The 23,430-nt window shown below is 44.3% G+C and overlaps 1 protein-coding gene across 1 annotated transcript; it reads left to right on the top strand.

Annotated features, from left to right (window-relative positions):
- Positions 1 to 13,554: 13,554 nt before the first annotated feature.
- Positions 13,555 to 21,774, top strand: TMEM198 (transmembrane protein 198; the record flags this gene model as incomplete). Its single annotated transcript, XM_083348462.1, has 4 exons — positions 13,555 to 13,717; positions 15,262 to 15,837; positions 20,068 to 20,255; positions 21,473 to 21,774. The coding sequence occupies 4 exons, from the start codon at positions 13,555 to 13,557 to the stop codon at positions 21,617 to 21,619; spliced, it is 1,074 nt and encodes a 357-aa protein (XP_083204588.1). The 3' UTR covers positions 21,620 to 21,774.
- Between the last annotated feature and the right edge of the window lie 1,656 nt (positions 21,775 to 23,430).

Below are 23,430 nucleotides of genomic sequence, written 5' to 3'. Positions count from 1 at the left end.
GCGCTGGCGCCGCCGTCCGACGTGTCACCCTGGATGGTCCCGCCCTCTCCGCCAAGCCGTCACTCGTCCGGCCGCGCCCCCTTTCCCTCCTCAGCCAATCCCCGGCCGAAAATGCCTCGGTTCGGCAGAGCCCGCCTTAAGTTCCTCAGCCCGATTGAATTGGGGAATAGGATGGGGGGGGGGGGTCGTTAAAGGGGTGCGGAGCCTAAAAGGCTCCTGTCTTGTGCGGTTCGTAGCAGTTTTATTGGGTGCCCAACTCCGGGCTCGGTGTCAAGGCTCGGCACCTGGAGTGCAATGCCTTTTTGAATCTGGATGGTAGCAACCGTGAATCAAGGTGACGCGGGGAGATTGGAACACGCAAGACTTCTAGTCTGAAGCGTGCAACTGTTTGCAACCCTTAGTAGTAGGAGAACGCTCTTGAAATGGGGGGGGGGGAGAGAAGCTAATAACTTTCCTGCGTGAAGAACCTAGCAAATCAGGAAGCTACCGGAATTAGAATTTTTCCTCTTTTTCTCATAATTATCTACCCGTGGTTACCGAGAGGGAAAAGGTTCGTGTATATGACTTCTTTGCAGACTAAACTGGAATTTCCAATCTGCCACTTCGGATTTTTTCTCTCCTGTTGAAAGCATAGATTCGCTTTTATTGCCTAAATCACAGACAGAAATAATGAAATAGTAAAGGTTTCTTAGAATTGAGGTTATCTTTGGGAGAATTTCTTGGCAGCAGTAAAGATTTGATTTCTCCCCATTGTCTTCATCTGGGTTTTTTGTTGTTGTTTTTTCATTTCATTTCCCTGCCTAGTATTTTTTTTTTTAAAAAAAATTGGGATTTCCTCATGGTCAAGATTTTCAAAGCAAGCATATACTGATGTATCTTCATTCTTGTACTCAAATATCATAAATATATATTCTGCCATCTACAGAAATCATGCAGTTTTGAACTTTTATTATACAGTTTATCCAGTCTCAATTTATGTAAAATGGGATGGGAATCAGGAAAAACAAATCAATATGTTTCCTTTACAATTCTCTGACTGTGGGCACATGCAGTCCATGAAGCTTTCACATCATTTCCCAGAATGGCTGTTATTCAGTTGTAGGGAACACAACAAAAACGTTATTACAGTCAGTCTTTAATATTGACAACAGATCTTTAAAATGCCATATTCTCTTGTTTTCTTTCCTGCACCCTATTTGTAGTGATGTTTTGAGACCTCAAGCCACTAGCTTTTCATACCACATTCTAAAGTCATAAAAATGATTTTCTTTATATAGTTCTGTGAGCATTCTGCATTACATTTTAATATTTTGCCAAATACCTACTTATATTTATGTTTTGTTGAATCCTTGTTGAATAATCCAATATTACATTCAAGTCCACCTCAAAGGGCTATTTAGAAACTAAAAACATTTTTGAAACAAAAATTATAAAATTATAAATCCTTAATTATTTGGGCAAGAACCCAGGAATACAGAGGCTGAAAACCTCAGAAAATTTTCTTTACAACTCTCAAACATATTAAAATTTCACTGAACTATGTGTAACAATATAAAACTTTCACTTTTAAAACAGTAGCATATGTTGTCATAATGTTGTAATGAATCTTGCAAACTGATAAAATTTTAAAAGCAGATATTCCATTTTGTACTGGAAAACGTCACATATTTTTTACTTTGTTTTCTGTCACCTCATCTACCTTTGATTCCAAACGTTTTTCATATAGTATGCTCAAATTTTACATATTTTCAGAAATATCTTGATTTGAGTGAAAAGTGGGCACAGTGTGCTTTTGGTCCTAAAGCAGGAATACAAGTAATCCCCAACTTACAACCGCAACTGGGATCAGAATTTCTGTTGCTAAGCAAGGCGGTTCTTAAATGAATCATGCCTTTTTTGCCATGATTGTTACGCAAATTACTATAATTGTTAAGTGAATCACATGGTTTTTAGGCAAATCCAACCCCCCCCTTGACTTTGCTTGCGAGACAGCAACTGAGAAGGTTGCAAATGGCAATCACATGACCCTGGGATGCTGCAACTGTTGTAAACATATGCCGGTTGCCAAGCATCTAAATTTTGATCTTTTTGACTATGGAGATGTGACAGTTATAAGATAACCTTTATTGTCCTTTTTTTTTTACTGTGGGCACAACGGCACACATCAAAAATGAAATTTAGTTGCCCGCTCTCAAAGTAAAACATACATGACACACACCTAACCATACTATATACAACGTATGTATAGACCCACACCCCTACATTACATAACAAATAAATATTAAATACTGTCCACCTTGAATATATAACGGAAGGAGGAAGCTTGAGAGTTCACAAGGTCAATGCTGTATGGAATTAAACTATGGCTGAATCTAGATGTTCTCCTACGGATACCACGAAGCCTCCTCCCAGAAGGTAACAAGGAAAACAGGTTGTGAAGAGGATGTGTAGTGTCCCAGATAATCTTATGGACCCTGCTCAAGCAACGCTTCTGTGCTATGTCCTGGATGGAGGGGAGGGAAATGGCAATGATCTTTTTGGCCATCTTCACCACTCTCTGCACCGCCTTCCTGTCTGAAGCAGTGATGCTTCCAAACCAGACTGTGATGCTGTATGACAGGATGCTCTCGATCGTCCCCCTGTAGAAAGTGGTCAGGACAGGGGAAGGAATATGTGCTTTTCTCATGCGACACAGAAAATGCAGGCGCTGCTGTGCCCGCTTCACCAGTCTCTCACTGTTGAGTGACCAAGCCAGCCTACTCATTAGCTGCACACCCAGGAATTTGATGCTGGCAACTGTCTCCACAGGTGAATCATTAATGCACAGAGAAGTGTGGCTGTTACTGCCTTTTCTGAAATCGACAATGATCTCTTTGGTTTTTCCGGTATTTAAAACAAGGCTGTTTTCCTTACACCAGTTCACCAACCCCTCAACCCCCTTGCGGTAAGCTTCCATCTTGTCATCATGGATAAGGCCCACTACTGTTGTGTCATCTGCAAACTTCACAATATGGTTACTGGCAAACCTAGCAAAACAGTCATGGGTCAACAGGGTGAACAGCAGTGGACTTAGGACGTATAAGTGCAAGGATTGATCATAAGTCACTTTTTCAGAGCTATTGTATCTTTGAATGGTTGCTAAATGAATAGTTGTAAGTCAAGGACTACTCATATAAATATGTCAATTTCTTACCCCATCCTAACAAATAATACTGTAATAGTTTAATTATCTGGCATAAGGGATGTCATACTCAGAGCTGGACAATTTAAAACATCATCTGATGTACCCCAAAATAGGATCCACATACAGTTTTGAGTGCCGGTAGTGGGGTCCTAGTATCTTTCTACAATCATTTACATTTTAGGGAAGATTTTAAATGTACTCAAATTTTGCTAGAATGTAGCACTAAGACAAAGAAAGGCTTTCCATTCCACAGGGCAGAATTAATCAGCTAGTATAGCGGAGGAGAATCTAAATTGAGCTGCTGAACACCAAATGTGGGAGGGGAGAAGGCAGCAAGAACAGCAACAGCCCATCATTCCTACTCATCATCCTCTTCATGATGCCGAGAGCTCAGCAGATGGCAAGTGGGATTCAGACTTGAGCAGATTCAGTGACGTGTCTCAACTAGTAAAGTAGCTAACCTCTGGTGCGGTGGGGGAGTCAAGGATACTTGGCTTTGCTTTCCAGCTCACATCTTTTCTGTAATCTGTATGCTATCAAGTTGGCATTTTGCAATTATGCTTTTATATTTATATGTAAAGGAACAACTTCAAAGAACCAGTAAAATGGCTATAAAGGGAGCAACTGCTATAATCTCTGCCAAATGGGAATAGGAGAGTTTCCTGCACACTGTATGGCCAAGCCAGCCATGTCAGTAGATGTATTCTCTTGTCCATTGCTCTTTTAGAATGAAATGCCTAATAAAAAGACTAGCACATAGAATTGTTATTTTCCCCCCTCTTTTGTATTATAACCAAATAAACTGGTTCAAATGCCTTGCAATTTCTTGTGAAACTAACCACTCCATAGTCTATCATGGGTAAAAGAACAAAACAATATATCCAGGCTAGTTTTAAACTGAACAGCACACTTTTGCCGTTGCTATGCTGGAAAATATTAAAATACCATACCACTCTGTACTATTCCAGAGTTCAAGAATACATTAAATACACTTTGCTTGTTACAGTTTTGTGTCCAGCTGTTTTAAGGATCCTTGATATTAAAATTTTCTGATTTATACAAATGCTACTCTTCCAGCCTCATATATAACCTCATGTTATTCATCCTTCTTGAAGCTCAAATAATTTGGCAACCAGATGAGAAGAGAGGACTTATGGGAAAAAACCATGAAGTTGGGAAAGACTGAAGGCAAAAGAAGGGCACAGCAGAGGATGAGATGGTTAAATAATGTCATTGACCCAATGAATGTGAATTTGGGAAAACTCCAGGAGACAGTGGAGGACAGGAGGGCCTGGTGTGCTATGGTCCATAGGGTTGTGAAGACTCTGACACAACTTTGTGACAGAACAATAAATTCATTTTTCCTGTTTAGTGTCCTAATATTTGATGGTAGTTTCATAGACAATGGTAAAGGTAAAGGTTCCCCCGCACATGCGTGCTAGTCGTTTCCGACTCTAGGGGCCGGTGCTCATCTCCGTTTCAAAGCCGAAGAGCCAGCGCTTGTCCAAGGACGTCTCCGTGGTCATGTGGCCGGCATGACTAGATGCCAAAGGCGCACAGAACGCTGTTACCTTCCCACCATAGTGGTCCCTATTTTTCTACTTGCATTTTTACGCGCTTTTGAGCTGCTAGGTTGGCAGAAGCTGGGACAAGTAACAGGTGCTCAACTCTGTTATGCGGCACTCGGGATTCAACCTGCCAAACTGCCGACCTTCTGATCGACAAGCTCAGCGTCCTAACCCACTGAGCCACCGTGTCCCATTTAGACAATGGTACAGACGAGCAAAACTGGATTGAAAGGGGGCTTTCTACTTTGGATAAAAGCAAATCATCCGTAGGATTTCAAATATGTTGATAAAGGATAATATAAGGATCCTGCAACCACAATGGGAATTGTTATAGCAGGATTAACCTAATTGTCAATAGCCGAAACCCAGTATTGAACAATCGCAGCAGAAATAGATAACGCCAGCAATTAGGCTGTTGGGTGTGGAACAAGAAGGGAACGACCTGTTTCTAATTCAGTCTGATGTAAAGGGTGGCAGAGCAAGAAAACGTAACCCAAAATAAGGTGTGAGGTGCCACACGAGGCTTTGTTTCCATTTTGCTCTGCTCTAGCGCAGCGCGCCCACTAGGTCTTCTTCTCAGGAAATAACGACGGGTGGCAAAAGAGGGTTGCAAATAAAAGGTCCAACCGGCGGTTACTAGTGCGATTCAAAGCCAACGGGGGCAAGCCCCAAGGACCAGCCAACCTAGTGCTCTGGAAGCCGGCGTGGTACCGGGATATGCCTAAACCAGGGGTAGGCAACCTTGGCTCTTTTATGACTGGCGGACTTCAACTCCCAGAATTCCTGAGCCAGCATAGCTGGCTCAGGAATTCTGGGAGTTGAAGTCCGCCAGTCATAAAAGAGCCAAGGTTGCCGAGCCCTGGCCTAAACAAAGAGACTTCCAACCGGAAATTGCCGGGACGCGAAAGCAAGCGAGAGGGGAGCTGCCCTCTCTCCGATACGGAGAGGGGGCGACAGGAGGGATCCTGTGTGTGGGTTGGGGGACTCGGTGGGCGAGTGTAACACGTTCACTACCTTCCCCCGCCACGACGCCGCGCGCCCCCAGGCGATAAGCCGGGGGAGGGCGGGGGAGGATGAGACTTGGGGGCGGGCGACGACCTCAACCAGAGGCAGCTGGCAGAAGGAAACGGCAAAGACCGCCCGCCCGGCTGCTGTACGACAGCGCGCCTGGCCCCAGCCAACCTTTCTTCGCCGGGTCTCGCGAGAGAGAGAGAGAGAGAGAGAGAGAGAGAGAGAGAGAGAGAGAGAGAGAGAGAGAGAGAGAGAGAGAGAGAGACTGCGCCGTGACGTCACGGGGAGCTGTCCCTCAGCACCGGGCCGAGCCAGGCGGGCTCTGGCGTTCCGGGTTCGAGCCTGGGTCGTGCAGGTAAGAGCGTTACCGATGCAAGGGGGAAGATCGCTGGGGCTTCCTCTCTTGCAGCAGCACCCCTTGGGGGAGGAGGGGAGGGAAACGTCCCCCGCCGCTTCCCCCCCCCGAGGGTTAGGCGGAGGACTCTCCCCGTGATGGGTGGAGGGCGGGAGGGGAGGAAAGACAAAGCGGCGTCTGCTCTCCGGGACACCGAGCGCGCCGCTTAATGCAGGAGTGAAAAGAGAGCCCATGATTCTCTTTCCTTCCTGCGCCGGGACAGCTTCGGGCAAACGATAAGAAGTTTGGAAAGGCAGGGGGTGAAGTGCATGCCCGTCATCGCGGTGCCAGTTCGCGGGAAGCCACCGATGGGATTAAGCAGGATAGCCCTGGAAGAGGGGAAAGAACGGCGGTCGGGGGGGGGGGGGGGCGGTCGGTTGGGTTGTTGCTGTTCCATATTGTCCCGAACGTCCATGCACACAACTGGCCCTTTTCGGATCGTAGGCAAGCTCACCGTTGTCCGCCACAGAGGCTAGGCTCAGATCCACCAAACTGATCCCCGTTGCAAGCTAAATCCTCAGGGAGGGAGTCCGTGTCTGCTCCTAAGACCTCATTGTCCCGACCGGTATTGCTTAGACATAGCACCCAAAGGGAGCAAGTAGTAAAAGCCCAGCCCACCCACTACCTTCTTCCCTCTTGGAATTAGCTTTGCCCTGGGTAAACAAAGGCAAAGCTTTAAAAGAACAGCCACAAAGCCCACAGCCCTTGAGTGGGGGACAGAAACAATGCCGGCCCCTTTCGAAAGAAAAGACTTGCCCTATTGGTGTCTTCCAGCTTTTATTGGGTTCCCAAGCCCATGATTCCCGGAGGACCTCTCAGCCCAAACAAAGGGAATCTGGTGGGTTCTCCCAGAAGTCTTTGCAGCTCAGTATCCTAGCAACCCTTCAGCTTCCCTTATGTGGTCTGCCAACCCCCAAACAAGGGCGCATCTCGATCTGGCTTGTGCTAATGACAGCATTATATTGATAATCTGATAGAGCAGCAGCCTGGGGTATAAATGAATGGACACGGCCAGGTATGGTGATAAATAGAAGACAGGGAAGAAATGCAGACTGAGAAGAAACAGGGGACACAAGGTCACTACCATTAGCAAAACAGGATTCCTTAGGAAGACATAGCAAAAGGGGTGTCTTATAAAGCTAACTGACCCCAATTACTTTACTACCAAAACAGAAAGTGCTTGGTAGTATTTGTGGTTTTTGCATTTTCGTTCTTTTTTGGGGGGGCGGGGAAGAAAAGACAAACTTAAAGTTGATAAATGATGCTGTGTTCTTGGCAACAGTATGGGCATAGTTTGCCATTGCCTACTTCCGATAGATGATAGAGATGGATGGATGGATGGACAGATAGACAGATAAATATAGATGATATAGACATATTTAGCTCCCAATGACTTAACTTTATAATTTTCAAAACTAGCACTATGTGAGTTTATACGGTATATACCTGCAGTTATGATAAAACTTTGTGCATCTGATACAGTGAACTCTGCCTACAAGGTTGTGTTATAGTAGAAGTGTTACTTTTAAAGCTACAACCAGATTCTCTGTTGTTTCAATGATATGCTATTATTCCATAAAAGGGAAAGAAGATTTGCACTACTGTGTCTGCTGTGTTAATCCAAGTAGTTCATTTGGATGCATAGTAGTCAGCATAGGGACTGGCACAGGTATGACTTCTACATGTTCAACTAGACAGATTCAGTATATTTAACAAATGTAAACTTTCTTCCTGAAAATATCTGGGAGTTTTGTGTTTGGGATGGAAGAGGGTATATAACTTTGCTATGAAATGGGATGTACCAGGTTGCTTTTGAAGCTGGATGATGCATGGAACAGGGCAGTGGAAAGGGTCCTGCCACTGGGAAATTTTAGGATGAGGCTTGCATGGAATAGAGCAATATAGATTCAGTTATGAAAGATCCTGTCTTCCAAAGTAATCAATTTATGCTTTGATAAAGTTACTTCTATCTTTGAAGCCTACCCCCCCCAGCCACTAGACTCATTAGCTATAGGATAATGAGAAATTAGCCACAGAGAACTGCTTAATGAGGTAATACTGAACTAATCATTTCGGGACAAAAAAAGCCTCTAAGTGACAGGGACTGCTGTAGCCTGTGGCCATAGCCTCTGCCTTGTGTCAAGTGTGTGTGTTTATATGGATATGCTACCATAAATACTTACAGCTTGCTCATCTTTCATCCAAGGAGGGATTGAGTTTAATGCCAGGCACAAAATTAGTGCTAAAACATTCAAGCATGTGCTTCCCTTTTCAAACAAAACATACATTCTTTGCTGCCTCTCTAGAAACACAGCAGCATTTTGTTATAGCATAAAGCAGAGCTCTGGGGTCTCCTTGCTTGCAGAGCATCTGTCACATAGGCCCCCATGCTGCAGCTGCTCCTCATAGTACCACTACCTTGGGTTGTTCCCAGGTTAATAGGATTATTTCAGGAGGAGCTTTTCAGCAAGCTGCCAGAATAATGCCAGAGGGAAGAAAAAGAAGATGATCTGCTTCCTCATAGACAGATCTTATGAGCTTTCAGGAAACATTTGCAGAGCATAACAAGGTATGCCCTGGCACTGTTTGCTAAGATACAAATAGCTTGGGGCCATAAGTTTGTGCCTTGAAGAAACTACTTCCATCGGAACCAGGTTGTGCAAATGACACTTTCACATCATCAATTTCTTGTCCAACTCCTACCACGTCTCCATGAGAGACCAGTCTCTCTCCCACGCCTAAAACCTTGTTTGACATACCTGAGTTGCATTAGGGAACTCTTGCTTGTACTTTGGGATTGCAGTATTGACTGCCATGCCTCTTTGAAAAGGGGGGCTTGCAGAGCTACTCAAATCTTGCTGATATAAGGTAAAGGTAAAGGTTCCCCCGCACATGCGTGCTAGTCTTTTCCAACTCTAGGGGCCGGTGCTCATCTCCATTTCAAAGCCGAAGAGCCAGCGCTTGTCCGAGGATGTCTCCGTGGTCATATGGCCGGCATGACTAGACACCAAAGGCGCACGGAACACTGTTACCTTCCCACCGTAGTGGTCCCTATTTTTCTACTTGCATTTTGATGTGCTTTCGAACTGCTAGGTTGGCAGAAGCTGGGACGAGTAACAGCTGCTCACTCTGTTACGCAGCACTCAGGATTCGACCTGCCAAACTGCTGACCTTCTGATCGACAAGCTCAGCGTCCTAACCCACAGAGCCACCGCGTCCCTCTCTTGCTGATATAGATTCCCAGAAATTATTATGGAGACAGTCTTCCTTTCTCCTCTTTCCTTTCTGGCTTCATATATTTTGGAAGGAAGGATCATCTTCACTGCTGTTTGCAACTGCAAAGTTTCCTGGGATGAATATCGTTTATGAAGGAGCCTGTGGGAAAGTGGGGACTTGAACCTTCAGTCACTGCAGAGGAGGTTTAGTCGGGACTCACTCAATTCCAGAAAAGAAGCCGAACTGGCTGGCCTCGAACACATAACACAGGTAGCCTAGTCAGTCATGCATCCCTCTCCATAGCCTTGGTAGAGCATTAAACTATATCAAATACTAAGAAGTGTTAAGTGTGAATTTCCTTGTTCCCAGTGAAGGATGGGATGTGGGTGGTTAATGAGGAGCAGAATCTTGTTTGCTTAATGTATATATACAAGATAATATGGACCAAGAGTTCTTCTATACAGCAAGTGCCAGTGATCATACTAGAAATTGGGACTATCACAACCTGAGTTTCAAAAATCCAGGCAACCACTAGATGGGAGCAAAGCAACGCGTAAAACTGCGTGACTTTTCTGCCACCAAAAGCTAGATGGCAGCAAAGTTGTGCAGTTTTATGCGTTGCTTTGCTTCTATCCAATGGTTGCCTGGATTTTTTTTGCAGTTTTGCAGCCCAGGTATTACAGATCGACAAAAATTAGTGTCAGGACTCCCAGTTTGTTGTGAGCCACTTTATTGATTTATAGATTTATTTATTTATATCCTACCTGTATTATTTTATAAATAATTCAAGGCAGCAAACGTACGTAACATTTTTTTCCTCCACCCATTCTTCCACAACAAGCTTGTGAGGTAGGTTCTTCCCTTAGCAACAGTACCCTGTAGAAAAAGGAAACTTAGCTACCAAGGGAATGAGAAGAATTAAAAAAGCTGTGCTATGGGAGGAAAAACAGATTAGTAGTTGACTAGAAAATACAGTATTCTATTGGGGACTCAATTCCCCACATAAGTTCCACCACAGTTCTCAGATTGTGAAATTTTGTGTAACATCCTGCATATTTTATTGGGACTTCCTTTGTGGAACCTTTATGGTAGAAAATGTATTTATTCATTCTATAAACTTTGCATGGGTACTAGATCTTCTGATTCTATTCTCACGCCAACTTGCAATTTTCAGAGTATATTCATACTGTATTTATGAATAACAAATATTAAGGTTGAACTACAGGCCTGAGCTATTGCTTTTATGTCCTGCTTGTCCTGCTTTGATTTAGTGGCATTTAGTTGGCCACTGTAAGAGCAGATTGCAGGATTCAATAGACTGTTGATCTAATCCAGCTGACCTTTTTCTGCCCTTTCATTTTTTATTCACTTCTCATATGTGTTTTCACAACATAGCTTCCAGAAATATAAGGGAGTTATTCCCTGTATATCTACATTACAAATTTCAGATTCCTCTTAAAATTACCTGGGGAAGATAAAGTTTGCATCTTGATGGGAGGATATTTCATTAAGTAGGGGTCACAATTGAAAAGCCTGATTTATTTCTAGACAGATTCATTTGTAAGCAGGGGCCATAGCAAATGTTAGTGGAGAGAGAGAGAGAGAGAGCTTTCCGTTGATAAAATATCAAGGAAAAGACATTATTTAAATTAAGCAGAATTAGGGATTCAATAGAATCTTCTTTGAATTAAGCAGGTCTGACATGATCTTCACCCAGAATTCCTAGATCACCTTCATTATCCTTAATGATGTGATAGGTAGCTGATTACCGGGCAGTTTCCCATTACTACCTCTAGATAAAATCGTAATATTAAATTCAAAGAAATTGTTTTCTTTCCAGTAGCTTGGATGTTATCTTCCCTGTAAAAAAAATTACTGCCACTGTAACCCATGACCCAGGTCGTTGCTGGGCATGATTCACTGAACTAATCATAGGGGCATGTAGCTCAGGTAGCAATTATATACAGCAGGAATGGCTTTGCATAGCCCACCAGATGATGCTAAAACTTTACCTCCCATGCTTGCCAGTGAATTAAGATAACAGGAGTTTCAATCTCCCCAAAACTGGAGAGGGACATATTGTTCACCCTGAAAGCTAGGAAGAATAAAGGATAACTGTTTCATCCAGCTGTGCCCAACGTGGTGCTCTCCAGGTACAATGTATTGGGCTACAACTCCCAGAATTCCTAGCCATATACCCAACAAACACTCTATTAGAGAAGGCTGATTTCATAATTTCGTAAACCATTATCCACAAATTCTTGCCAGGTGATGAGGAGCTTTTGAAACAAAGCAAAAGCAAAAAAAAAAAAGCGCAACCCTGGGAGGGGGGGGAAAGCAGTCGGTTGGTCATTTCACAGCACCCAATCAGAAAATGCTTTGCCTGCCTTAGCAACATAGAGCACACCAATCAGAAGAGGGTATGCTTTTAGTCCTGGTTTTCATTGGCTGTGGGGAGGGAGGGAGGGAGGGAATAAAAGCAGCGGAGTGGGGTGGGGGCAGGAAAAAGATAGAAAGAGGTCTCGGCTTTCCTAGGCTGCTGACCTCTTTGTGTGCATGTGAGCTATATACCACCTTCAGTGCTCCTCCCCTCCATACTAACAAATGATTGCATTGCTGCAGAAGGATTCCCATGTGTCCATGTGGGTGGTGGGTAGATATGGAAGGAGGCTGTGTGGAAATGGGTTGCAGAAACCATAATCCAGCTTGAGATGCATTGTTGATTCAGGATTTTGACCTTTCAGTTGTCAAAGGCTAGAGTGGGGAGGGCTCGTGGGCTGCTTCAGCTTATATTTTGGTTGATTGGCAAATTCTTCACAAGCAGGAAATAGTTAACAAAGCCATGCTTTGTTGCTTGCCTTGCAGCCTATAACCCAGCGTTTTCCAACCTTAGGAACTTGAAGATGCGTGGACTTCAACTCCCAGAATTCCCCAGCCAGCTATGCTGGCTGGGGAATTCTGGGAGTTGAAGTCCACGCATCTTCAAGTTCCTAAGGTTGGAAAACGCTGCTATAACCCATCAAAACAGAGCAGGAAGTAGGCTGTTGCATGGTCTGGTTTTAAACCGGGAGCCACTTTATTTTTCTTGTCCTTTGTGCCACCTATCTTTATTGTTCTTCTCTTGTGGTAAACAGTAAGCACAAACATGAGAAGAGACTGCCTGAGGCACTTAAGCCTGTGCTTAGCCTTAAACTCCAGCAGCCCATACGCACCGAGGTAGGGTTAATGCAAGTCAGCCTTTGACAGATGCTTTTTCTGAACTGCTACACCCCCTTTGATGACTCACTCCCTTACCCCTCCTAAGCCAGAGACTGGGGGTTGGAAGTGTGTGTGGGGGGGATGTTGTTAAAAGTATCATCTGTTCTTAGCTTTGTTGCTATAGAGACCATACAGTGGTGATTCTCTTTATAGCCACTTTTTTTTTCTTCCAAATTTGGAAACTTCTTGTCCCATTCCTATTCAGCTCTCCCTTCTTCCAGAATTGCTCTGAGCTGTTCTGTCATGGGATATGGTACAAAACAGTTTCTAGCGGGCTTTGCGAGGTTCTTATAAAGGAGGAGGATCAGCCAGTTTCTGAATAACTATAAGAACAGAAATAGCTTGGGGTTAGTTATCTGGTCTGTTAGGCCCCTTTAACGTCTTGCCAACATTCTAGAGAGCTGCTTCTGCTTGACTGTAACATTTGCTGGACTGGGCTCAAGTTCTAGGAGCCGGTGGGTGTTTCTAACTCTGATGTCATTTGTTTAATTCTGATTCTTAGTTGCTTCTTGCAGCCATTACAAAAGAGGAGTTGTTTTAGCTCAGTGGCAGAGCATGCATGCATTGCATAAGGAAGATCCCAGCTTCTAGCAGAGCTGTGAAAATCTCCTGCCCAAAGAGAGAATCGGGAGTTAGGTGGGAGTGATGATCTGATGACTGAGTGGGAGTTCCTTAAATCCCTATGAAATTCTAGCAGAATAGCCCTTTGTGTAAGGAGTTGCGGGCTCTTCCTTCAGAGATGGCGTAGCCTATGGAAGGTTGTATTATCAAGTGTACCACACTGGACTTCCAGAAGCTTGAGGTTCACCATTCCTTTCCTATCCTTTCTCAACAGATGGAAGCTAAGTCATGAAGCAGTATCTTCTACAAGTGACTGGGAGGGAGAGGGGAGCCTGACATCGCCACAGAAGCCTTGAAGAGCCATGACGTCAACTGTACAGTCTCTGCGTTTCCCACTGCTTCCACATGAACCAGACCAAGACCGGACACATAGTTGTGATCAGGAGATTGAGAGGCACTATCAAGTAGTGCCCTCAGTTGTATGTGCCATGTGCTGCCTCTTTGGGATCATCTATTGCTTCTTTGGTGAGTGTTTGGTGAGTGTGTTGTTGGGGAGGATGACTTATAGATTTCTCCAAATCTATAGAAGACAATTAAAGGCACAGCACGTGGATTCAATGGGAATGTATTATTTCAGTGTCTTATTGGGACATTTTAATGGGCCATCCCATTTACAGCCAGCTATGCAGCATGACAAACTTAACTGATCAAAGGGGAAGGAGCAAATGTGTTGCATCAGCTCTCTAACCCACACTTAACTAATCCTAGTCTCTCTTTTACTGAAAGTTCACATGCTGTGTAGCTATAAAGCAGGGGTGTCAAACTCGCAACATCATGTGACGTGCACAACATATCGTAACTTTTTTGCCATTGCTGGCAATGGGGTGGGCGCAGTTTTGCCATGACGCATTTGGCCCGTGGGCCAGCAGTTTGACACTCCTGCTATAAAGTATGGAGGGGTAGGAAAGTCCCCACACACCTGAAACACTGGAAGTGAGGAAGAAAGGGACAGCCTCCTTCGATACAGCAGGTAGAACTTAACAATCAACAAAACTGGGGCATGACGTATTCAGACATTTTTGAGTTGTGGCTACCTGCACATCAAAATAAGTAGCTGTGTTCACAGTTGTGGTCAGAGCTGATGAGGTGGTTGTATTGAGAGTTGCTATTTTTATCTTGGCTGTCGATTGTTCATTTATTTTGTGTATCTTGTATTTATTTATTTTTGCTCATTTTGTTAGTCACCCAGTGTCACTTGTTTGAGACAGGTGTCCATGTAAATGGAATAAAATGAAACATAAAATAGTCTCTTGGCTGAGAGTGGTTCAGCCATGTTCCATGAACATAACCAATGTATATTTAGTACTAATGTAATGGAACACAGGTTTCTGAACTGCTCTAGCCAATATCCTCCTGTGGCTACATTCCTAACTATAGCAAACTCTTTTTTTTTTAATCCCATTTATAGCCCTCCCTTCTCCGAAGACTCAGGGCGGCTTACAATTTAAGCACAAACCAATGTGCTTAGCAATAGCCTTCATTCTATGTATATGCCTGCTTATTAGGGCTTTCACACACACCCCAAGCGGCATTATTACAAAGTCAGCTTAATTGCCCGGAACAATCTGGGTCCTCATTTTACCTACCTCGGAAGGATGGAAGGCTGAGTCAACCTTGAGCCTGGTGGGATGCGAACCTGCACTAATTGCAGGCAGCTGGTGTTACTTAAGGAGGCATTAGCCCACTGCTCCACCAAGGCTCTTTGACTGAGTCCCTGGCTAAATGTAAAAAGCCCTAGAAGGAAACATTCAGAGTGACAGCTTTGTGCTTCCAATGACATATTACAGAGGATCTGAAATATTCAAGTAAAGGATATAAAGTCCTCTTTTTAAACCTCCAAATATCCCCTAGTAATGCATAATACAATGTTGTACATGTGTGATAAGAGAACATGCAAACTCTCGTACACAAATGCTCACAAACACAGGTCACCAAAGGGAATGGGAATCATTCTGCTTTGGGCAACCTATCCCCCTTATCACTCTCCTTTCATTTTTTTTTCCCCAAAGGATACCGATGCTTCAAAGCAGTGATGTTCCTGACTGGGCTGATGTTCGGTTCAGTAATCATCTTCATGTTGTGCTACAAAGAGCGGGTGCTGGACACTCAGCTAAGCGTGGAGGCCTCTGTGGGCATTGGCCTGGGCATTGGTGTCCTCTGTGGGCTAGTCACCATGTTGGTACGCAGTGTCGGGCTCTTCATGGTTGGGCTGCTGCTGGGGCTGCTACTAGCTGTGGCTACACTGGTAGTGATGGAGCAGTTCTACCACCCTCCTACTGTCTGGATTCCCATTGGCTTATTGCTGGGGGTGGGCATGCTGTGTGCTGTCCTGACCCTACAATGGCAGCGCCTCTTCACCACACTGTCGACTGCTGTCTTCGGTAGTGCCGTCATGACTGCCACTGCTGACTATTTTGTTGAGCTCTTTTTGCTGCTGCAGTATGTTTATGAGCGTGTCAAGGTGGCACCTGCCCGACCCATCTGCTGGTACAGCTGGGTCATCCTGGGTACTTGGCCCGTCCTGGCATTTTTGGGTGTCTTGGTGCAATGGAAAGTCACAGCTGAAGGATACTCACACACTGAAGGTGAGTATGGTCACACGGGGTGGAGAGCAAAATGGCTGAAAGCAAGCGAATCAGCATTTAGATTAAATGAGGTTTATGAGTGATTTGCCTTGTATTGACTGGTCTTGAATGTTGTATTTGATTAACCATGGTTTATTTAGCAACAGCAACAATCCTCATAGACTAAGACCTACATTTAGAATGGATAACTTTTCCAGTTTTAAGGCCACATCCTATCCTCCAACCATTACTAGGATCACAGTTGGCATTACAAAAAAAAACAGCAGGATAGAAGCAGGTAGCCCTGCCTAACTTTTTGATGGTGGGATTCCTTTGAGTTTTAAAGTGTGAACATTGGAGCAGCTAATTTGGGCAACGGGTCTTGGGTCATTCTGGCATCATACCAGTGTTTCTGTAAAAGATCAAAGCTTTCTGATGGGTGGGGTTGGGCGAAGACTTCCCGATAACAGCGTCTGGCACTGATTTTATTAAAGTTATCCCCAAGACAAAAAAAGAATTGCTTATCATCCTTTTTGGTCAAAAGCAAGGAAGAAGTGGCACCGATAAAGAGCCCAAGCAATGCTTCTTACAGGTGTGGCCCATTGCATGTCATGCCTAAAGGGCTTGTTCCAAGATTGCAAAAGAACAGAAGAGAACCAGAGGATTCTCTTGTATTTTTACTTAGTTTTTGGAGGGCTGTCTCTCCATTTGTGCTTCCTGTGACTCTGGTCAAATTCATCACATTTTTCTCTTTACAGCATAATGACAGTTGCTGTGAAATTACATAGCAATTTTTTCCTTATTCCAGTTTTTGTCTTTTACAGGTTCGTCCTGTCCCCTATTGCTTTCTAGGGAGATAAATCATTTCAAGTTCCTGAATGTGGAAAGCTTGATCAGGTGTGAGCAGAGATTGAGTGGTTAGGAGGGAACAACACAATTTCCTGATCTTCTGGAGGGCCACTGGAGGGCATCTGATGATATGATGACAGAGCAACTATGAGGGGGCAGCAAAAAACAAAAGTCAGAATAGCAGCTGCAATCATATGATGGGGGCCCCACCCTTTTCACATGCATTTTACAGATTTTCAGTCATGTTGTTACAACATACCCCTGACTGATAAAGCGTGGGAATAATAGTGAAACCTTTCAGAAAGGCAAATTGTTCCCAGCCTAATCCTAAAGCCTTCCTGGCCCATTTAGATACTTACCAGATCACCATTTTGGAACTGATTTTCAGCCACGTTTCAAAGATAAGAAGATAAAACTATAGGGATGAGAGTGCTTTGCTTTTCAGAGATCTTTTGCTCCCATTCCCATCCTTAATTCTGCAAATGCCAACAATGTCCAAAATTAGATCCGTGCTCTCATTTCCAGCTTTACTTTTATATTTTAAAAAATCATGTGATATTGCTACTAAAAATTGATAGTATGATTTAAGGCTGCTGATAAATGGCAAAGAAGGGATGTCTCATGTGATTCACAGGCTGCCCAAACTTGCTGCTGGTCCATAAAAGTGTAATATTGTTGCATTGTTTTACTATCAATACTTGATTTGTTCCTTCTTTAAAAATAAAAGCAACCCTGGCCAGGGGTCCGATTATGGAGATTGTAATCATCTAGAGGACGCTGAATTGTCTGGTGTAGATTAAATGAAATTAAACAGTGAATTATTTTGTACCTAGCAAAGTCAGAATCTAGCTAAAGCTGTCCAAACGAAACAAATACTTTCAGAGGGAGTGAGAACTTATGAGTCTATAGCAAAAGGTGAAATAAAACACCACATTGTTACATACACAGTGCCAGAAACTATTTGGGGGAATGTGATCCTTCCAATTCTCTTGGACCTTTTAGCTTTGGATACCATAAACAAAACTATTCTTCCAGAGCAACTGAAAGAGTTGGGCACTGATCTGTAGTTCCAATATTTATTGTTGGGAAGTATCCAGAAGGTGGTGCTGGGGGATTTCCATTTGGCGTTTAGGCTATCGTATTGAGCTGTGGTGTTCCACAAAGAGGATTCTAGGATTGAGGCGAAGCTTTTTCTGGATACTATTGCACTTCCCCAGAAAGAGCAAGTTTACAGCTGGGTGGCTCTTTGTCCCTCATGTACCACTGGATATGACTGTAGTGAAGGTATGTTTACACATTTATGACCAGTGCAGTAACTGCAGCCCTTCTGGAGACAGACCAAATTATTCATGACTTGGTTACAACCCAACTTAGCTACGTGATGCATTTTATTGAGATTGCCATTGAAAAGTGGCCATAAATTACAACTGGTGGTAAATACCACAGCAAGTACTGCTCACCTGTGCAAGGAACAGGGATCATATTACATATGCCTATATCGAAAGATCTGCACTTCACAGGGGCGTATGTGTGCTATCAGTGACTGAGGGGTATGAATCAAAATGATACTGTAGCCCTCTGAAATCCTAAAATGACTTTTAGGGCTTGAATATCTGCTTTTCCTGACATGATCTCTTGAGGCTCTTCTGAAGATGCCCCTCTGGTGCTTGGAGCCCTACCGTTGAGCACGGATTAAAGGGCCTTTTGTTTAGCTCTTGAGAGCTAAACAATGTGCTCCTCAAAAAGTTAAATGACTCCGTCTCCCTGTATTTAGGGAGTGGATAAAAATGCATCTTTCACTAAGTTTTAATTGTTAATTATTTGAGGAATGATTTTAATGCCATGGATTGTATTCTTCTACAATGTTAAATTTAAATTTTTGACTTCGTAATGTTAAATTCAATTGTTGCCAACTACCTTGAGAGTTGGAATAAAGGCCGGGGTATAAATTGAAGATAAACAATCAAAATAAGATTGGCATTATGTCATGTTCCCTGATATGGCAACATATCTGTACCAATATACATTTATGACCATAAGATTTACGCAAAATCCGACTATAAAAGCATATTGACATGAATGTCAACTGAATGCTCTCAGGGTCAGTTGCCAAGGGTTGTTACTGTTAGAAGAAGGTCACTTTCATCCTGAAAGGCAATATGTGTGCTTTCTATTGGCATCAAACGGCAGATGTGCCATTTTTACTTTCCATTTCTCTGAAATATGGACGAGTCCTCCTCACATAAGTACCCAACAATTAATCTGAAACAAACTTTAATATATGAACAAAGCTTAACTGATTAATTACAGTAATTAATCAGTTACTATTTTAAAACTTTTATTCAGACTTTATTCAGGACCATATATTTGACTTTGAGAGCTAAGCTACATTATTACGTGCAAGTTGCTATAATTGCAACTTGTCATCCTTTTCTTGAAAAAACCCACTGTAGGGGAATGCAGCTGATACTAGTAACAGCAGAATATGCTTAATTCTTTTCCTATCCATTTCCTCCATGTAAATCCCTCATACCTTTTCTCCCTGAACTTTGTTGTTGTTGTTAGATGCGAAGTCGTGTCCGACCCACCGCGACCCCATGGACAATGTTCCTCCAGTCCAGGCCTTCCTGTCCTCTACCATCTTCTGAACTTTGAATGCATACAAACAGTTCATTAACGATTCCCCTTATAATTTCAGCAGAGTTTAAGAATGGTTAGCGATTATGGTCTGAATGTAGAAGACCTATCTAGGATAAACCTTTGGCTAGCAGGGCTGTCTCCTCATTTAGGGGAGACCCACCAAGTCAAGTACTTGGTCCCCAACCTTTGGGAATAAAAGCCCTTTCCTCAGTCATGCAGACTAATGCCTCGGGACCTGTGTTAGTCACAAATTTACCCAATTTTTGTTGGGGGGGGGGGTCAACTCTGCTTTTTCACTCAAAGAAATGCACGATAAGGAACTTTTGAAATGGCTGCACTCCCTCACTGGGGCCAGCCCTTTGTCCTAGGGCAGACATGTCAAACACAAGGCCCGGGGGCCAGATCCGGCCCGCGAAGTGGTTTCATGTGGCCCCTGAAGCCATCCTGGAAACAGTGAGGGAACGCCCCCCACTGCCTTGGCCCTGGCCCAGAGACCCTCCTTCTGCCAGAGACCCTCAGATCTGTCCCACTCCTGCCCAGGCCCCCATGGGCACCCTTGATGCCAATGATGCAGAGCTGGCCATGCCCACCCAGTAGGCCATATGCACTCTAGCCACGCCCACCCAGTAGGCCACACCCACCCTGGCCACACCCACCCGCCCCCCTGAGGGTAACCACAGTGCTGATGTGGCCCTCAATGAAATTGAGTTTGACACCCCTGTCCTAGGGGGAATCTCACGCCACACTCTTCTTCCCCCACAGTGATTATCAGTCGGCAGCAGCGTCGTGTGCAGTTGATGCGGATCAAGCAGCGGGAAGAGCGGAAAGAAAAGAAGAAAAAACGGCCACATCCTCACCCCCACCTGCAACATAAGGCCCACCCGCCTGAGCCGGCCTACCGCCGCAAGCCTAATCCTGTGCGTCGATTTGATGGGGATGTGCTCTCCCCAGTGAGTTCATGCCAGGGTCTTCCTTCACAGTGCTAGGGTCATAGGAAACTCAGCTGCAAATTGCCATTAATGGTGTGGAAGGAGCTGCTAAAGGAAATAAGCTTGTCATTCTCATTCTTTTCCTTCCAGGCCTCTTGTATTTCCACTTGTGTTTTCACAGTGTGCTCCTAGTTCTTCACTTTTACAATTCCCCCTTTTCTTGTGGCACGGATGCGTTTCTGCATCTACTGCTTTCCATGCTTCTTCCCCCCTCCCCCCCCCCCCAGCCAATTTAGCTGGAATTTCTTTTGAGATGTAAGGGGGGGGGGAAAACAAATGGGAAGATCCCAGACTCATTGGCTGGCTATGAATTGATGCCTTCGCACTAATCGAGGGGCTGCGTATATAAAGAGAAGACATTCAGAGAAAATATATTCCAGTTGTGGCTTTGGTGGTTGCATTTGGAAGATAGGAATGGAACAGCAAATTTCTAACTCTTCAAAATTTTATTTTTAACCATAAAGGAATGCCTGCCTTTTACACAGAGTGTTGCCCTAAGGAACCCCTCCCTCCCCCAAATTAAAGTACGTGTCGGGAACTTTCCCTCTAATAAGCATAAACACAATTCCAGGAGAGAAGCAACCTGGAATTAAGGAGAAACTTCCTAACAGTGAGGACAATTAACCAGTGGAACAGCTTGCCTTCAGACGTTGTGGGTGCTTCATCACTTGAGGTTTTTAAGAAGAGATTGGCAGCCACTTGTCTGAAATGACATAGGGTCTCCTGCTTGAGCAGGGGGCTGGACTAGAAGATCTCCAAGGTCCCTCCCAGCTCTATTCTGATTCTGAAATTATGCCAGCCAATATTGGTTTACACTTTCGCTATCTGTACTAAGTGGGACAAATTTTTATTCTCTTACGACAAGCCACCCTGTCTCTCCTGCTATTGGGGTACAGTAGCTAAATGCAGCAAATTGCAACTTGTTTAAAGTGGTAAATGAGTGCAGCTATAGAAGGTGACAGCAGTACTGTGATAATTAGTGATAGCTCAGAGATTATGCATGCCTTCTCCCAAGCAGAGCAGGAGATGAAGCTGGATTTACCCAGAGCACTTTGGAGCAAGATAGCAAAGCCAGTTCTTCCCTATGGTAAAAATGTCAGTGAGAAATGGGGAGTATTTTTTTATTATTGCTTTTTAATCATTTAAAATTATTTCTTCATTTCCCCCCCCCCTCCCAGAGCTACATACAGAGCTTCCGAGAACGGCAGACAGGCTCCTCTCTCAACAGCCTCCTGGCCAACGCTCATGCTGCCATTGACATAGACTACGACTGTGGCTCCACTGTGCCCCTGACCACCGGCTCAGGCCCTGCCATGCGAGTATAGACCAGCGCTTTCCCCAGAATACAAGTGCTGCCTCCTGTGGTCATGTGGGCCAAGCCACGTGGCTGGAACTAGCATCTTGGTTACCACCAGGATTTGAGAACACATTCTTCACTGGTATTTGCGGCCTATGTGTAGATGTATTTCAACACTTCTCAAACTGCTAAACATAAGAGTTCTTCCTAGTGCTTCTAAGCCATCATGCAACAAGGGGTGAGGACGGAGTTTGACCAGGTGCTTGAGGACAAAGGGCTGAAGCAAGATCTGGCTGTAATCCACCCCGGTCAGGAATGTGAAATGCAAGAACTTGCGGGGTGGGGTGGGGGAGGAGGGGGGGAGGGGAGGCCACTAAAGAAAGAACTACTCATCTGGAACAGCCCCCACAATAAGCAATGGCAACTTTTTCTTACCCATCACTTCTGGAGCGGGCCTCAAGAGGAAGGACTATTGGATGGTTGTGTGTTCTCTTGCCACAACTTCCTTGCCCTATAAATTGTCTTTGCATGCACTGACCTGAAGGACTGCTTCAGGGCGCAGGTGCCATTGTGTACTGTTAGTGGAAGCTTTTGACTCAGTTCACTCCAGTCTGGTGGGAACTAGCCAGCTCAGGGAAATGGGGCCCTCTGGCCCCGGGCCCCTTGCCCATACCAGTGCCTGGCATTCCGTTTAAATGCGAGACTCAAGGAAGAAGGGGAGGAGGGTGGGGATGGGCAACCTGGGCTGGGCTTTGTCACTGTTGAAGTATGCAAGCGTGAGTGTGAGTCTGTGTGCATGTGGTGGCACTGGAGAAGATACGGACAAGTGACTGGTATCCAGACAACAAACCTTTTGGGATACCCACCCCCCTCTCTTCGTTTCTGATGCTGGCAAGAGTGTGAGGTAATAATGGAGCTGGCGAGGGGGAACACATGTACATAGTCTTGTGACAGTTATTTGTATTAATTTATTACTGACCAAGAGTTGGACTGGAGAGTTTTGTCCGATTCCAGAAATTGGATAGGGAAAAGGGAATAGAGTCTTAGGTCCAAACCATGTTTTCCTACCTAATCTCGTGAAACCAAGGGAGAACAGTGATAGAGGTTAAGTTAAGCAGCTCCCACATTTTCAGTTTGGACTTCCACTGTTGTCTCTGGGGCTAGGGCTTGCTCAATATCTCCAACTTTAAGGAAACTGAAAGGGCGGGGGGGGGGGGGAGGATTCATCAGCCATTTTTTTTTAGGGGAGACAGATAAGGATCCAGCAAGGCTTCTCTCCATTGAGAAACTGCATGTGTCTGTCACTGATCATCACTGTTGTCACCCCAGAAACTTTGCACTCTTGTTTGTTTTGTCTCTCTCTCTTTTTGTATATGTGCCAAACGCTGCCGGGCTGTGGCTGCGCAAGTAAAAAAAAAGCCTTTTAGGAGTTGCGTTTCCATTAATGAATGTCCTGCAAGCATCAAACTCGAACCAAGCTACTGTTACATATGGAGATAGGACTAGAGGTGAATTAAGGCTTAATTTGGAAGGAGAATGAAGTCAGTCCACATCTTGAAACAGTATTTTCAGCAGGTATATCTAAAGAGCAGTCCTGAAGTTCTGAAGTTTTCCTACTTTATTGGTAAAGGCATAACACACCCCAGACAATTGCTTTAAATTATCCATTTGTGTTTTTCCTCCAAAGGAAAACCTTTCTCTTTTTAAGTTCAGATCTTCTTTAAGGAATGGGATGTAGAAATACAAATACACGTAAAAGTATACTGCACCGTGGACATATTCTAAGCATACAGCCTTCTGTTCAGCCTGTTGCAGCTTTATATGAAGAACTTGGGAGAA

The sequence above is a fragment of the Vipera ursinii genome, assembly GCF_947247035.1.
Source record: "Vipera ursinii genome assembly, chromosome: 1".
In the NCBI taxonomy this organism is placed as follows: domain Eukaryota; kingdom Metazoa; phylum Chordata; class Lepidosauria; order Squamata; family Viperidae; genus Vipera; species Vipera ursinii.
This window is presented reverse-complemented; position numbering and strand designations above follow the sequence as displayed.